This window comes from Salvia splendens, chromosome 7 (assembly GCF_004379255.2).
Source record: "Salvia splendens isolate huo1 chromosome 7, SspV2, whole genome shotgun sequence".
Taxonomy (NCBI): Eukaryota; Viridiplantae; Streptophyta; class Magnoliopsida; order Lamiales; family Lamiaceae; genus Salvia; species Salvia splendens.
The window spans coordinates 36492151-36503330 of record NC_056038.1 but is presented as its reverse complement, the minus strand read 5'-3'; the positions used below and the strand labels follow the sequence as shown (position 1 = coordinate 36503330).

The following is an 11180-nucleotide window of genomic DNA, read 5'->3' as shown; positions in this document are numbered from 1 at the left end:
TAGCCTCCAGGTTCTCGTCCCGATCAGCTCGACAACTCCGGACTCGGTCTGCAGAAAGCAGGACCGAAGATGAAGCGAGCTCCTCAAGGAGCGGCAGATTCTGAAGCCGAGCTGCTATCTCTCGGCTGTACAGAGGCAGCACGACGTCGGCCCCCTGCTCGCCCTTATCGGCAATTAGCCTTACCAGGCTACCGACAAAGGCCGAGAACTGGCTGCTCAAAAAGAGTTTCTCCGTGTAAACACGGAGAGCCTCCCCTTGGGCAACCACGGCAGCAGCATCGCTCCGCTTCGCCTGCTCTCGCTGGATGACGAGCTGGTTTTTGGCAAACTGAGCTTCATCCTGGGCCGAAATCCTAGCAGCTCTGGCCTTCTCAAAGTTAGCCTCAGCCTGTTCGGCCCGATGACAAGCAGCTGCCAACTTCCTCTGCATCTCGGCATAGTCATTGGACGCTTTGGAGAGTTCGACGGCGACGAGCTTGGAGAGCATATCGTTCCTCTGAAAATGAATAAAGAAAAAAGTCAACAAAGGGACCACAAAAAATACAGAAAAAAAAAAGCAAGGCCAGAAAATCAAGAAGAGAATTCACCTCGGCGAAGTCCGTGGGCCATAAAAACGGCTCACAGATATGTTCCGAAGGAGGCGCCAAGACCACGTCTTTCTCTGGCGCTCTCGGGGGCTTCTGGGCCTTCCCCCTCCCCTTTGCCGAAGTTGACTCCGGCTTCTTCGGATCCGAAGAGGTTTTTTGCCTTTTCGGAGTCCTCTCGGCATCAGACGCCGAGCTGGCGGTTTTCGGCCTCTCCGGCTCCTTGGACTCCGAAGATTTTCGGGTAGCCTTGTTCAGCATGTACACTGCCAAAAAGCAAGAAAGCAAGGTTAGTTTTCTTCGTTAAAGCAGTAGAACATAAAGGTAAAGAGAAATCCTCACCCTCGGCCTCTTCGTCCGAAGACGAGATGTCGAACACGACGTCGCCCTTGACGAGCTCAGACTCCGTGTATTGTTTCCTAACTATGGGAATCTTGTTGAGCTCGTCATCGAGCTCGGCCAATGGTTCTAACCGAGGGTGAGGAATCACGGACTTCGGCCCTCTCCAGGGGAAGCCCGGAGCCGCTGTCCTATTATAAAAAAAGAAGCGGTTTTGCCATTTCGGCCACTTGGTTTTGCAGAATGCCCTAAAAGGCTGTAAGGGGATCAAGTAAAACCAAGATCCCTTCCTTTTAAATTGGAAAAAATTAAGGATTGCCCGCAGAGACAGATCCTTATCTAACCTACGGAGTTCGGCAGCAAAAGCCGACAAGTGCCTCCAAGAATTCGGAGTCACCTGACCTAAAGGGAGTTGAAAAAAATCAAGAAACTCTACAAAAGGTGGGGGAAGAGGGAAACGAAGCCCGCATTCTAAGCAGGCTTCGTAAACGGTGGCATAACCCTCCGGCGGATCGTTAGCCCTATGATCATCGTCGGGAACCACCGCCTTCCCCCCAGGAAAAGAGTATTTTTCGTAAAGGGATATCACAGTATCCTTACTCAAGATACTGTGAAAATACTCTACGGTCTTCTCCCCGGATTCTTTCCGGCTAGAAGACCCCTTACCCCCTTTTCTACCGCTACCAGACTCAGACGAAGAAGAAGCAGACATGGTTCTTACTCTTTGAAAGTTTGAAGAAATCCTGAGGAAATTTTTGAAAGCGGAAGGAAATTTTTCACGCAAAAGATAGAGAGTGCAGAAGAAGCCAATAGCAAAGGTGTTCAAATGATGAAGAAAGGCGGTATTTATCAGATTTGGAAAAGATTTCAAATCATCGCACCGTTTCATATCCCACCTTTTCAGGATTCGACGGCCAGATTTTACTGTCGCATTTAATGCCGCATTTAATGCAGTCACGCGCAGGGCACGTCCCCCGACTTCAGCCTCCCCCCGTATTCCAGAATGCCGAAGTGACTCGCTTCGCCGAAGTGATTCACTTCGCTTTTCGGGGGGGGTAGTGATGGGGTGCGTACTAAACAAGCCCAACAGCAATGACGGCCCATCAGCCCAAAGCCCAAGGAAGAGTATGAGTTCGGCATTACCAAAGAGTTCGGCCTCAGCCTACAGCTCGGTAAAAGCCAACCTATCAAGCTCTGCTCTCAGGTCGGCATCAAGCTCTACTCTCAGATCGGCAACCAAAGCAGGAGTATGAGTTCGGCATTACCAAAGAGTTCGGCCTCAGCCTACAGCTCGGTAAAAGCCAACCAATCAAGCTCTGCTCTCAGGTCGGCATCAAGCTCTACTCTCAGATCGGCAACCAAAGCAGTTCGGTCTCAGTATTCGACCGAACAAGGAGTTAGTGGACCCATACAGGATGTCCAACACACCCACTACCACGTGGTGTCAACTCAGGCCACGATCGTAGGCCATGACCTACGCTACATCCACGATCTTAGGCCATGACCTACACGACATCCACGACTTAGGGTGGTGATGCAAGCCACGATCTTAGTCCAAGATATAAATGGAACTTAGATCTGATATGAGGGGGTTAAGCTCTCTAGAGATAAAACACCATATAGCAAATAGCAAGTTTGTATTTGTAAGCGGTAGAAAACAGATCAAGCAATACAATCTTGCCCTCCCTTTTTCCCGTGGACGTAGATTTACTTCAGTAAATCGAACCACGTAAATTCTTTGTGTCTGTATTTTCATTCTCTACCAGCATTTGCTAACATCAAAAATTCGCGGATCCATCATTGTACTTTCCTGAAAGACAATCGTCGAGTAATTCCCAATCATTGGCCTTGTTAATCAGGTTTAAAGAGTTTTAGGAAATGTTCTCAAAGTAAAAAATGTGAATGAAAGACCCCTTATTCCACTTTTATAGTAGTTTGTTTTAGAGTGTTGTTGCAATATGAGTTTCAATAAATTGTTTAAGTATTGTAGCACTTTTGTTTTGCATTTGAATTTTTTTTAGTGTTGTGAATAAGGGATAAAATATTGAATAAAGCTATGCGGCCACATTATGGCCAGCCATAAATTAAGTAAATAACAAAAAAAATTGATTTTTTTTCAAATTTTTGGTTTAATACTATTTGATTTTACTTTTATATCATCTTCATTATATGTTGCTCAACATGTTAGTGTTATTCTTTCGTAGTTTTTGCTCAACTTATTACTACTGTCATTTCTTGATTGTTGCTCAACGTATACAGTAATTCGTGATATTAATGTGTTTTACGTAATGGAATTCAAAGATAAGTATCAACTCACATGTCCATTCACACACATATAAGTTTATATCGGTAATTCTAATTTTTTTATACATGTAAACGGACTAAATTAACTGTGTGGGGTAAAGTTGATTTTAAAGAAAATACTACTACATAAATTCTTTTTGAACGAACTTAAATGGAAAAAAATTTGATGTTGCATAAGTGCAATACTAGATCGATGTCACACCATTATTTATTTATTTGTTTCCAACTAAATTGCCATTTGTGTCGATTGAAATACAATATCATTTGAAAGGAAGTTCGAAATACAACTAAATATTCAATTTATTTATAAAACTGATGTTCCGTGTGATTATCTGTTACAGACGTTCTCCGTAACGAGGCGGTTAACTAACTTCTCGGAGTGATAAGGTGATCGAACCTTCAACGTACTCGAAAGATAGACCACGAATTGCTGATTTTCGGACGTTCTCCGACGAACAACAATTAGGAAACGAAAGATAATATTCGTTAAGGAGTAAATCCCCTTAAAGTGTAGAAGTAACGATAAAGCCCGGAGGCGGCTGATGTCCGGCACCCAGTCGTAGGGTCGGCGGAAGGGGTTTGGTGGCTGTGAGCGGGATCGTCCCGTCTGACAGCGTTGATTACGGTTTGTTCACAAAAGAGAACGATAGAGACGTCTGATTTGTATTTCTTATTTGATTGAATAATTCCTTAAGGAAGATTACAAATATTTATAAATATGTGGAAACAAATCAAATCATATCCTAATCTATATGGAAAAGATATGGTAGATTCCTAAAATATCTAAACTAAAAGAAAGAGACTCGTATCATTATCTTATTAGGTGTATTCAAACGTTTGATTAGCTATCTCATAAAGAGAGTGAATACAAATAGTCTTTGGAATTTGGTGGGACTAATGACTCTTAGGTTAACTTCTTCCTCATAAAAAGAGGGTTTGCTGAGAATTTTCAATTCCTTTATCCTAGTTAATAGTATCGTAATAGTTTGTTTGTACCTCATATACTATCAAAAAAATGTCTGAGGATGCAAAGGGTTATACGTTCTCGTTGAAAGTGACGATTGATAAAGAGAGAAACAAAGTACTTTTTGCAACAGCCGACCGCCATTTTGTAGACATTTTGTTGAGCTTCTTGACTTTGCCTTTGGGAAGAATTATCAAAGTGTTGAAGCAGCATTATGGAGATGAGCTGCCTTCCATTGGAAGCTTAAGCACTTTGTATCGTAGCTTATCGAATCTCGATAGCTCCCATTTTGTGACGGACAGTGCTAAGCAGAATCTGCTCAATCCAACCACTTCATTTGAAGATGATTACACAAGGCTCAAACTTGATATCACTGATTCTCAGCCTGCTCAATATTTCTATTGTTTATACAAGTGTCGTTGTAATACTAGATTTCGTAGTGTAAGCATGTACTATCATAATGTCATGTATTGCAAATTTTGTGAGTCTAAAATGGCAACTGAAGTAGCTAAGAAAGTGTCTAGAGCTGGTTCTAGTGACGGAGTCTGGACTACACGAACAACATATTTCACAATCCTTGACGATCTGCAAATATTTCCAAATGAGATTGGACTCGTAAGAATCATGACCCTTCTAGGCATCACACGCGTGAATCAGGCGGAGGTAATCCAAGTCAGTCTTGGATTCAATGAGGTGATTCTTGATTCTCTAATCTCAATCTTCTTCCAATATTAATTGTTATCTCTTCTATTTAGTTGTTTTTGTGTTATAATGTTGTTAGATCATCAAGTTGTTGATGGCATCCTTGACGTCGCCAACTCCATTGTCGGACGTCATCCTAAACAAAACAACACTTGTCGATTCTCCAAGTTTTACATTGCATGAAATATCAGAGGAAGAAAACCCCAAGTCTAGTAGTGTAAGTTTGAAAGTGGTGATACAAAAATCAAGTGGAAAGTTGTTATATGCTCAAGCTAAGGAAGATTTCGTCGAGTTTCTGTTTAGTTTCTTCAACATACCGATAGGAGGAGCCGAGTACCTCATGGGAGGTAAGGCTTGTGTTAAGGCCATAGACAACTTGTATCGTAGCACGGCTGAAGTTATAGGTGACAAGTATTTCAAGTCAACAGATGCCAAAAACAAGCTTATGAATCCCAAGTTGCCTCATGGTTGTATCTCTGAAAACCAGATTCTTCCTCTTGTTGAAGAATGCTTACCTGCCAACTACACTAATGATCTCTCAGTTTTTTCTTCTGTAAACTTTCCAAAAGGGAAAGGGTGTTATCTTGAGGGACCAATGAATTATCATGTGACTGATGATTTAACCGTGACGCCTTTTTGTAATGTCTCTGTTCTGTCCAGTCTTACTAGCCTGAAGATGCCGATATCTGATGTCGAAGAAAGGGAGATGCAAATTGGATTCAAAGAGGTGATCATACTACAAGTTGAATATTGTTCACTTCTGATTAACATGATGTTTTATGAATATGTTGAGACGAAGTTTGTTGATTGGTGCAGGGTTTGAGCATACTGAAAGCCTCTCTTACATCCACTTCTGCTCTTACCGATGCTTTGCTCACTCAAATTTCCAACAAACGAATGAAACAAGAAGTCTGAAAGTATTGCAAATATTGTTACCCTTTCAGCTTTGTTAACGTTTCAGTATTTTCTTAGTTTTCAAGTCAATTCGACTTTTCTGATGTGCACATTATTGTTTCGTCCGTTTTGTCATTCTAGAATCATAAGTTTTAACCTTCAATAATTCTTCTTTTACTCTTTTATTAATTTGTCCTCTCTATATTTTAGGAATTTAACCATGATCCTTAAAATCTTCACCATAATTATTCTTTACATATTTAATACCAAAACGTACCTAACTTTTTGATGAATGGTATTTCTTTCCTTTTTAAATTAACCATGATGATGAAAAGATATTGACAATAAATTGATATAAGAACTTTATAATACTAAACATAGATTAACTTGTATACTTATTTCTCAACATTTTTCTATAAATATAAAAATAGTACTCCCTCCGTCGTATAGAAATAAGTCATATTTTCTTTTTCGTCCGTCCCATAAAAATAATCCATATCCGTTTATGGCAACCTCTTTTACTTTATTGTTTATGGATCACACCATCTGCTATATAATTTCAACTACTTTTATTTTTTTTTCCGTCGCTCTTACTTTACCAATAGCAATTATACATTAAAACTCGTATCAATCATAAATGACACATTTCAATGGAACGGATGAGTATATGTACATATTATTATTCTTCAAATGCCTACGTAATATGTTTGACAAATATTAATATAGATTAAAGAGTATGATTATTTCATCTTTTTAGATTGAATTAGCTATAATTATGTAAGTAGTTTCTTATGGAATGATTATTTTTCTCCTAAACCGCAAACTTTTCATTTGTAAAATGAAATCCTTTCCTAAATACTTCATTAAAGGGTAAATGTCATATACGGAGTATTAATTTAGGCGGCTAATTTTGGCGGTAGGAATGTGAGAAATAATCTTAATCCCTATATATTCCGTATATCATCCATAATTAAGCCATTCTAATCCAAGATCTTGATATATATCAAGCAAAAAACCTAGATTCGATGCGCTTGAAAAGAATATTTATTCACTCAATATATATGATTAATTGACGGTATACTATTTATTAGTAAAAGGAGATGCACACAACAAGTGTTACTAATCATAATCTCCAATATCAATTTATTTATATTGCCTTTCCAATTTCATTTTGAAGTTCCAATCGTCACTGCACCGTCACGAAGGTCAAAACCGCCACCCCATCTCCGCCGTCACGTAAGTTGTGATTGTACATTAACTCTTGCTTCACTGCATACAAAAATTCATCTAGTTTATTATATAATCCAAAATTTATCGGTAAGGATAAGTTTTCTTTATAACCATAGTAAATTTTTAAAAATCGAAAATTTGTGGCTTTTAAAACTGGAAACTATTGATAGAGATACTTATTTTGACTTTCTTAGGAAACTTGAATTTGGTTTAGTATAATATAGAATTTGACGAGAATTGATTTTTTATGTTACGTAGATCTCGCCTTAAAGTTTATTTTCTTTGGTGGAAAATTATGTAGATCATGTGGAAAATTATTTAGATTATATCATCCATCATAAACAACAAATTTCATGAGATTATATCCCAGATTAAATAATTATATCCCAGATTAAATAACAAATTTCATGGGATTATATCCCAGATTAAATTTATAGTCTGTTTGGTTAATGAGATTTAATTTCACAATTCAATCCTACTTTGATAATTAGTCAAAAGCTAACTCCCTATGACTAAAATAATCTTAAACTCAATCCTAGATTCAGTAGATTATATCTTAGTATTATTTTATTTAGGAAATCGAACACATATAGACTATATCAAAATAAATGCAAAGCCAAAATGTAATTTAGTGTTGAACTAACACTATTTGCAAGGACAAGAGTGCAGAAATATGATAATTCCATTCATCTTTGTTTCTTACTTTCTATCCACCAATGTTAATAGGATGTCTAATGCCAGTGAGGATTTCAAGTTCACTTTAAAAGTGATGATCGACAAGAAGAAAAAGAAGGTGTTCTTTGCAGAATCCGACCGCCAATTTGTAGACATTCTGCTGAGCTTCTTGAGTTTGCCTATGGGAAGAATTCTCAAAGCCCTCAACGACCACTTTGGCCAGAAGGCGCCCGCCATTGGAGGCCTAACCAATTTGTACCGTAGCTTAGCATGTACTGACAACGCTGACTTCGTGTCAAACGATGCTAAGAACCTCCTGCTCAATCCAAGAAGTCCATTTGAAGTTGAATGCGGAATGCTAAAGCCGAGTCTCATTGATTTTCAGCCTACTAAATATTTTCATTGTCGCAACTGCAATTTTGGGACTCATAGTGTAAGCATATACTATGATCAAGCTGTTTGCCAATATAGTCATATAACTACAACAACAGTCGAACCTAAAAAAGTGCCTAAAGCTGCTTTTGAAGGAGTTTTCGCTGCGGATAGGGCTTCTTTCATCATCTCTGATGATCTGAAGATATTTCCCAGTGTTTTAGGTATCTTTCAAATCACCAGCCTTCTTGGCATTACAAACATGGACGAGGCTGAGTCGATTGAGGTGATGATAGGGTTCAACGAGGTGATTCTTGATTCTTTCTCTGTAGTTTCATTCAGCTTTTGTAGTATTTGCTTACAAATTTTACTTTTGTTTTGAATAGATCTTGAGTTTGCTGAAGGCTTCCTTCATCTCCCCAACTCCATTGGCGGATTTCGTGCTAAACAAAACAAGCTTGGCTCGTGCTTCCGAGCCAAAGACATTGGTTAATCATAGTGCATTTCAAGAAAAGTTAGGGTCTAAGAAGATTGTTTTGAAAGTGGTGGTACAAAAATCTAAACATAAGTTATTGTATGCTGTAGCTGAGGATGATTTTGTCGAGTTTCTCTTCAGTTTATTCGTGATCCCACTGGGAGGAGTTGAGCACCTTCTTGCTGGTGAGACTTGTATTAAGGCTATAGATAACTTGCAACGGAGCGTAGCTGATCTGGCAGACAAGTATTTCAAGAGTCCAAGTATGAAAAAGAGACTAATGAAACCTAGTCTTGTTCATGGTTGTGTTTCCGTAAACTACATTCTTCCCCTTGATCAAGAATGCATGAATAGTGATGTGCTTAAAAAGTTTAGATTTTCTTCCCTTACGTTTCCGAAAGGGCAGGGGAGATATCTTGCGGGACCAATAGGGTATATGGTGATGGATGATTTAACTGTGAATCCTTTTTGCATTCATTCGACCATTTCCTTTCTACGCGAGAAGAATATCCCTATGTCTGATGTTGAAGAAGTAGAGGTGCAAGTCGGATTGAAAGAGGTAAATGTTATTTTAAATTATGTTTGTGTATTTGTTTTAATGTTGATTAATCAAGTTTTGATGTTTGCAGGGTTTAAGCATACTGAAAGCGTGTCTTACGTCCACGTCTGTTCTCACCGATGCTCTGCTCGATTCCGTGCTGATCGAACAACCAACGAAAAAGCCTAAACTTGAAAGTACTGATAGCTGTTGAGCTTTATTTTTAGCTAAATTGTGCTTATGAATATTGTGTTTCTCTAGCTAGTCATTTTCATCGATCGAGTTAATATAGTTAATGGAGTATTTTATTATGGGAACGATCGAGTTGCTTTTCCACTCTTCAGCATTTCATCGAACATATTGTCTTCAATTTCATACAAAAACTATAGCAATCGCATTTCTCCATTATCAAATTAAAAAAAATGCTACATTTCAAGGTAATCACTCAACGAATTCGGAAAATTACCAATAGGTACTAACAAAAATTGTTTCGACAACCAGGAGCATTTCATCGAACAGATTGCCTACAATTTCATACAACACCGCTGCATTTTACACACCAGACTCCTGAATGCTGATTAGATCAAACTTTTGTAGTACTTCACGGTAATAAAAAGAACTCCTAATATTTAAAACACAGGATAAGTGTTTGATATAGGTTGCTTTTAACGTACTAATATTTTTCTACTCCATATTAATTAATCAAACAAATCTCACAACATATCTTAAATTGATATTGATTCTACTTCACCTAATTTTCTCCTAGAATATCTTATTTATTATTTGGTCATATCTTTTGTTAGGATTTAATTTGATTTGTTTAATTATTATTTTCATACATTTTAGGATTTGATTATTAAATTTGTTAAGATTTAATTTATTTTCCCAATATATAGTACTCTGTATGAGATTTTTTGTACTACACACATTTATAAATATGTGTGAAAGTATTTTATTACTAATATAAAGAAGAATGATGAATTAATATATTACCCACCACACTCCAGAATAGATTGTATTACAGAAAAAACAGATTTATAAATTGATTTACTTCACAGAATTAATTAAAAAAGACGTAGTATTTTCTATATTATCCACCATGGTCTCACATCAGATTAATAAGAGATTCAATAAAAAATTAGTAAAATTTCCTTTTGACATTATTAATTTTGAAACTATGATACATTCATTCACAAAAAAAAAAATAGAAAAGATACTATTGAATTTTCGTATTTAATTCTGCAAACCGACCCTTTATGTGGCCAATAAATTGACCTTATTATTTAGAGACGGTTAATTAATCTCTCCAAATTCCAAAACTGAAATTCAAAGAGTCATAATTGAAATTTTCCGATCGCCACTAGACTTACCAAATGTATTTGATTTTCCAAATTTATTTGTAAAACTGATGGAAATTGTATTTATTTATTTATTTTACTCCAACTAAATGACCATTAGTGTCGATTGAAACACGATTTTATACCTCATGTACTATCAAAAAAATATCTAAGGGTGAAAAGGGTTATACATTCTCGTTGAAAGTGATGATTGATAAAGCGAGAAGCAAGGTTCTTTTTGCAACAGCCAACTCCGATTTCGTAGACATTTTGTTGAGCTTCTTGACTTTGCCATTGGGAAGATTTATCAAAGTGTTGAAGCAGCATTATGGAGATGAGCTTCCTTCCACTGGAAGCTTAAGCACATTGTATCGTAGCTTATCGAATCTCGATAGCTCCCATTTTGTGACGGATGGTGCTAAGCAGAATCTGCTCAATCCAAATGGCTGAAACTTAATATCACTGATTTCCAGCCTGCTGAATATTCTATTGTTCAGGCAAGTATCGGCGTTGTAGTAACAAATTTATGAGTGAAAGCATTTACTATGGTTATATCCAGACTTGCCAAAATTGCGGTTATCCTACGATTAAAAGTGCAGTATTTCAAAAAGAGTCTAGAGTTAGTTTTAGTGATCATGGAGTCTGGGCTATTCGTGGGGCATCTTTCACAATCCTTGACGATCTCCAAACATTTCCAGATGAGATTGGACTCGTACAAGTCATGACCCTTCTTGATATCACAGACACAAATAAGGCAGACGTAATC

At 37.6% G+C, this 11180-nt stretch overlaps 2 protein-coding genes across 2 annotated transcripts; both read left to right on the top strand.

The window, feature by feature from the left end:
- The first annotated feature begins 4242 nt into the window (after window positions 1-4242).
- Window positions 4243-5808, top strand: LOC121810845. The gene is made up of 3 exons (XM_042211567.1): window positions 4243-4854; window positions 4973-5620; window positions 5710-5808. The coding sequence occupies exons 1-3, from the start codon at window positions 4243-4245 to the stop codon at window positions 5806-5808; spliced, it is 1359 nt and encodes a 452-aa protein (XP_042067501.1).
- Window positions 5809-6941: 1133 nt separating this feature from the next.
- LOC121741227 lies at window positions 6942-9323 on the top strand. The gene is made up of 4 exons (XM_042133933.1): window positions 6942-7023; window positions 7744-8371; window positions 8451-9098; window positions 9169-9323. The coding sequence occupies exons 2-4, from the start codon at window positions 7745-7747 to the stop codon at window positions 9289-9291; spliced, it is 1398 nt and encodes a 465-aa protein (XP_041989867.1). The 5' UTR covers window positions 6942-7023; window position 7744; the 3' UTR covers window positions 9292-9323.
- The last annotated feature ends 1857 nt before the right edge of the window (window positions 9324-11180 follow it).